Below are 6,240 nucleotides of genomic sequence, written 5' to 3' on the forward strand. Positions count from 1 at the left end.
TTTTTTTTTTGTTTTTTTTAAAAAAAAACGCGTTGAATTATTGAATACCTTCTTATACAGACTGGGGTGGTCCTTCCTCTTGATTTCCTTCAACGGGGATATTGAATACGCCCATCCTATCTGGGCGCTTCAATCCATTGTCCGCTTCGCCGACAGTACAAAAGAAAATCTGCCTTCTATCTGCTAAAGTATGTTGGATTTATCGTTGTGTCTTGCCTTTATTCTACTGGTGGACTTTCATCATGGTGTCAACTCTATCCTTTAGGAATCCGTCGGGGATCTACGAAGACACGGTGCATGCGAAATCCCCTGTGATCACTCATACTATTCACAAGTGCGTGGAACGATCAGAGGAGATTATTCCGTACAAAGACTACCATCAAAGTTTCTAACAGGCTGTAGGAACTTATTAGCTTCCTTACATACGGACAAAACCCTACGTGTATGGGAACTTGGTGCTTACCAGCCTATCACCCGGATTCAATTAAGTCCACTATTGCATGAGCCCCAGCACTTAGCGCTCGATGAAACGAACTACTATGTAGGACTTTCGACAGGAGGGATCTGCACTGGAGAGTGGCAAGACTCGGGGGTGTCTCGTTTCCTGCCAGGAGACCACTCCTTCAGCTGGCGAATCGTTGATCTTTCCGTGTTCCAGGGACACTTGATCGTTTGTACGGAATCACATGTCAGGGTTAAGGACCTCTCCGTCTCCAAAGAGCGGTCGGTGCTGTCTACACGGCCGTTTCTGTCCCCGAGCGACGAACCGCCCGGATCGCCCCCAAGCGACAAATCGCCGGGATCGCTCTCGAGCGACGAACAATCCTGGTCGTCTTTGAGCGACGACCCCCCTCTATGCCACCCACCCCTTCTTTCCTGTGCCCGCCCAGTCGAATTGGGAGGCATTACCTATCTAGTAGTGGCGGCAATTAGCCCCTTTGGACGGTTAGTCGTGTTGGGAACGGAGTGGCGTAAATGCACCCCGGGCGAGACATTTGTATTCCAGTCGGGTGAAAAGGGTGAAGTCTCCTGTCCCAACCCAGACTCCGTACTTAGCCACGACTGGCGACCCCTCCACGCCCTCCTGGATGTTGAGGACAGTCGGTGGATGGAAGAAGGTATATGGCATAAGTCCGGGGAGTTTTGCATGCTTGACGAAGTGATTCAGGTCTTAGATATCAGCCACGACGGTATAGTGGTTCTTCGTTCTTCGACCGATCAATGGTGGAAAGTCAATCTCCTCACCTGGAGAGTGGAACGGTGTGAAGATCCGGGTCACGGGCACGATTGTTCCCTCGTCACCGGCGCCTCTCCGCCTGTATCCGCTTTTACGTGTAGCCCTGATGCACAAATTCAGGGCCGGTATGTGCAGGTCGACACTGAAATGCCCCGTCTCGCCAATCAGGCTCGAGAAATCGGCAATGCCGCTGAACTGCAGCGGAGGTTGCCCTTCGTGGAATCCCCTCTGGGACGACTTCCCGGTGAGATCCTACACTTGATTAACCACGAGGTGAGGAGAGAGTGGTCCGTCGATCTTTTTCCTTTTTGCAGCTGACAGTCTGCCCTAGTTGACACCTCCGGATTCTGCTTCGTTCAGGTTGACTTGCTGGTATCTAGTGGATTTGTTCAACCACGTCTGCTGCCCGATACGGCCGGCTTCGCACGTCTGGAAAGTCCAATATCCCCTGACGGCTCTGTCGAGGTGTGAAGCACTGCAGCGCGAACTCGTGGAACGGGGATGCGACATCGAGCACGTAACGCTGTTTCTCCCACGAAAACCCTGCGAGCTGCACCATATCTTCACAGAAAACATTCATGAAAAGGATTTAGCCGACATATGGGACTTGGTCAGCAGAATGAAACGCCTCCGAGCTTTAGAGTGAGTGTCTCATCGCGGCCTCGCCTCCCTCTGTGAGAGAACATGGCGATCAATGACGATGCTAACCGGGACGAGAGTAGCCTTTCCCCCGGTATTGCACTTTCACGGTGCCAATGGCGGAGCGTAAGACAATTGACTCGGCTGTCGACCTCCACCTTGAACGCCCTCTGGCTCTCCGAACTGCGGTTGACCAAGCTGACGCTGATTTGCAGCCGGAACTTTAGATCCGGGTATGGCGATAGATATCTCAAGACGGAACTACCGCGAACGCTGACTACGTTGTGCCTATACTGTCCTAATGGGCTATCAAAGTCACGGGTACCACAGATCCGTCTCAGAGAGCTCCCAGAACTGAGAGAGTTGGGCGTCTGGGGGTCTCTTAACTACCGGTCCGACCGGGTTGAGTTGGAGGTGAAGGATTTCGTTAAATCAAGACAAGACACGCCTCGCTTACGGCTCCTCTGTCTTCATCAACTAAGCATGTCGCTCAACTGGTTATCGTTCGTAGGACAAAGTCTCCGGCACTTATTCTTATCGGGGATCTCCACCTCTACCCGTCTCAAGCGCCCTGTCAAGTTCGAACGATTGGCGGTGCTAGAGATCCTCTGGTGCGACCTGGGTCGCCTTGCCTGGTCGATTCGCAAGAAGTTCGATTGTCCCCACCTTTCCCACTTTTCGATGACGGGGACGTATACAAACGGGGACTGGTTCAAACTACCTCGTTGGGCGGTGGAAAAACACCCACTGCAAACCTTCGCCCTAAGAGTCCGGGCGGCAGATCCCCTCGAATGTCGGAACGGTCTCGAGGGCTTCTTTAGATTCCTCGTTCAACGCCGAGACGGGAGTGGAACTCCTAGGCGATGTCTGGTCCAATCTTCATGTATCGACGCACGGGTTGAACGCGGTATCCGTTTCGAAAGCGATATTCTTACAACCAATGCCTGCAATAAAGGACCACGAGATAGGAATGCTGACGGATTGGCAGCAAAGTTACAGGAATCTTTGCAGACTCGCGCGGAACTCCTCCAGTGGGTGGATGATAAGGGAGTGCTTTATGAAACCCGGGCGCCTAGGAGTGTTTGGCGGACGGGCCCCTTTTACCGGGAGAGCTATGTCAAAGGCAAGCACGAAGAATCTGAGGAGAGAGGACGATAAACGAGAAAGTGGACGCCCCTGGTCCGCTCCATGACCTTCTCAAGTGGCGAGGCGTCAGGCACAATTTTTTTCCACGAATCACCCACGGGACTGGGGGCGCGTGACGAGCGGGAATTGTGACAGACAAACATATGCCTTGGGCGTTCGTTGTCCAGTCTAGCAGAGCCTTGTCGTAGCCAAAGTCGCTGAAGGCACAGAGAATGTGCAGAGGGCTCTCAGCCTTGGGAGGCTGAAACTCTGCGATCAGATTCCTCACCTTCATAAGCTACGTTCCTCTCTCGTGACACTGCATTTCACTGGCGTCGGTAACTCTCCCAGTGCTGTCCAATGTTAGTTCAAGGGAATATCGTTACTATTGGGCACACGTGTAAAGGGATTATTGAGCACCTCCCACGGTCAACCAACTTACCCAGGGGTACATGGACCATGATCACTACGGTTGTTGATTTCCTTGACCGCGCACTAAAATCCACAAATTGGGTTTGGAGGTGTAGGCGTACCATTGTGAGGTGCTTGGAACTAACCTCCCCTGCTTCTGGAATGCGTGCACTGCGGGTGGGAGGAAAGGATTGCTGAGTGAATATTGATTCGCAGGGAGGAAGGTTTCTAGCAAGCACGTTCCGGCCCGACCTCCTCCTCGACGAAGCTTCGAAGCCCTACCTGAAGACCCCTATGAATCTTCCGAATTTCGCCACCTTGCCTACACATCCGCATGTGCGCGAAGAGACATCGGGGAATTGCATCGCCTTTTTGAAGATTATCCGGACGACGATTTTGTTTCACAACTTGATGAGGATGGTGACAATGGCGTTCTGTTGGCTGCTACGGAAGAGAACGGAATATTGACGATAAAATGGCTCCAGTATCGAGGCGCGGCCATTGACCAAAGCAATCATTTTGGCAGAACACCTCTTATGGAAGCTTCTCTGTGGGGCCGTCTTGAAACTGTGCAATATCTTACAGCCCAAGGAGTACATATTCAAGCACGGGATGCGAACGGTATGAATGCGTTGGATCTGGCTCTAGGTTCATTACGCAATAAAGGCGAGCAACGTTCGTGAGGAGGTCGTGTATACAGAGAAGGCAACGATGCGGATGATCAACGCGCCAGGGTTGTGAGCCACTTGAAGCGATTGTCTCATCACCCCGTCCATTCGCTGGGAGCTGAAGACCATTCTCGTCGTGGTTTGTCATTCTTCCAGAGGATGGCAGACGGAAATCTTGCTCTGTACAGACCTAAAACTATTCTTCTGGTCCCGGATGGACAACCCTACAAGGCCTTTGCAGAACTTGATCGGGGCTCAAATTACCCATTAGTAACCGCAATGAGCGGCTAATCTTCCAGGGCTGGCGCAATGTTCTCGACAACAATCTGTGGGCCAACAGAGCGGATGAGCTGCGCAAATATCTCGACCTTCCATCTGATATTCGCGCCGCTTCACACGTTGAGCCTCAGTTGCTGACTTACCTTGTCCACCATCATACCCTCGTTAAATACACTGATGAGGACGAAGACTCTGTATCAGGAGACCTGCGGAGCTTCTTCGACGACTTGCTGCCGCTAGCCCAGGTCCGGTCATCACCGTTAGCAAGGAATACTTCTGCGCTTCATGTCAGACATTTTATGCCGCTTTCAGGCGCACCTTTGCGATTTTAAGTGTCCGTTTTCGTTTCGTTGGAGAAACTGTGAGTTTGCTCGTCCAAAATCGGACATGATGAGATTTCAGATACGCGGAAGAAGCATTGCGAGAAGGTTTGAAGATATAACCTGGATCAAATTCTGGAGCACAGCAACCCTGGCCCAACAAAGGCTTCCCTCTTCAATGTCAGCCATCTAGCCACGTCTCGTCAGGGTAAAGTCGGCAGTTATTCGCGCATCAGGAGGCAAGATGTGTCGACAGCATAATATGTCGGGACTGTCAAGGAGATCGAGAGACATAGTTAAGAAATTGGAGATTGGGAATTGTAAGGCGGTCACAAATTGTGCAATGGTCATTGCCTGGGCCTTCCGCGTGCATTACATTGTGCATCTGGATATTTGAGATATAAATTAGTGTGATCAGCTGAATCTTGTGGTTGAGAGGAGATTTCAATAATATTTTGGCTGGGTAGCTTTGCGTAAAACCTCGAATTAAAGGGGTCTTGCCGACCAGGAGGTTCTGTTCCTGCGCTCGCGTACAGATCATCCTTTCAGGCACGTGAATACTCATACGTGTACCATACCCAATGACAGGATTCGCCACTTCAGGCTGCTTACAGTAGATAATTGTCCTTTTCACAGAATCAGATGACGCCGCCTTCGGTGGAAGAAGAGGAAGCACCATCGACAACGGCCCGGATAAAGTCCGTGGCCAGGACGGCGTCACCACCTGGATGGCATGAAGCTGTAACCTGGTCGGGAAAAATACCAGGAGAGGCAAACAAGAGGTGCGGTGAGAACGTTATGGCGAATGTAAAGTGATGTGCGAATTCGGTGTCCTGTTCGGCTGGCGCAGACTCGTCCCGGGATTAGTCGAGTGATCTATTTCCGAGTACGCTTCTCTTCTTTTAGTTTAGCGTAGCATGCAAAATTGTCCAATCATCGTAGGAGTTGTAAATATATGACGTTACAGTACTGCTGGACTGGTGTCATTTTAAGTCTTCAACGAGGGGTTTTCTGTTGGAGTGGGCTTCCTCGAAATGCCAGCCGGGGTTTATCCGCTAGGCCTTAGGATTGGGGAACATTCCGGTTGTAGCCTGCAACTTCGTATATGAAGCGTCAACGTCCTCCTTAGCCAGCGCCATTGGTCACATTTGCTGTTGGCAATGAACGTATCTGCGCGTCACAGCAAAGAACTAGTTTCATACGTTTCCGTATCGACACCTCGTAGCTAGAATCAGTTCTCCCTAGCCCGCAGTACGCTCTAATAGGCCTAGCCTTACCTTGTCTCTTCATTGTCGAAATGAACGTGGTCCTAACAGCTAAAAGCTACGCTGGTCCAGGTATTGTCTCTCCCGACATCATCTTGACTTCTGTCTGACGTCTACTCAGCCATCGCCGCTGGCACAGGCACCCTCGCCGCGATTGGCACTACCTACGTTCTCCCCGCTATCGGCTTCTGCGCGACTGGTTGTCACGAACATGGGGTGCCAAGACCTCAGGGGTTAGATGTACATAAGCGTACGAGTCGCGGGCTACCTTCTGAAGCTCTCCAGCTTCGGAATCG

At 51.4% G+C, this 6,240-nt stretch overlaps 1 protein-coding gene across 1 annotated transcript; it reads left to right on the forward strand.

Annotated features, from left to right (window-relative positions):
- Positions 1-1,384: 1,384 nt before the first annotated feature.
- Positions 1,385-3,034, forward strand: PV07_12698 (uncharacterized protein; the record flags this gene model as incomplete). Its single annotated transcript, XM_016400248.1, has 3 exons — positions 1,385-1,510; positions 1,569-1,879; positions 2,092-3,034. The coding sequence occupies 3 exons, from the start codon at positions 1,385-1,387 to the stop codon at positions 3,032-3,034; spliced, it is 1,380 nt and encodes a 459-aa protein (XP_016242106.1).
- Between the last annotated feature and the right edge of the window lie 3,206 nt (positions 3,035-6,240).

The sequence above is a fragment of the Cladophialophora immunda genome, assembly GCF_000835495.1.
Source record: "Cladophialophora immunda strain CBS 83496 unplaced genomic scaffold supercont1.71, whole genome shotgun sequence".
Lineage (NCBI taxonomy): Eukaryota > Fungi > Ascomycota > Eurotiomycetes > Chaetothyriales > Herpotrichiellaceae > Cladophialophora > Cladophialophora immunda.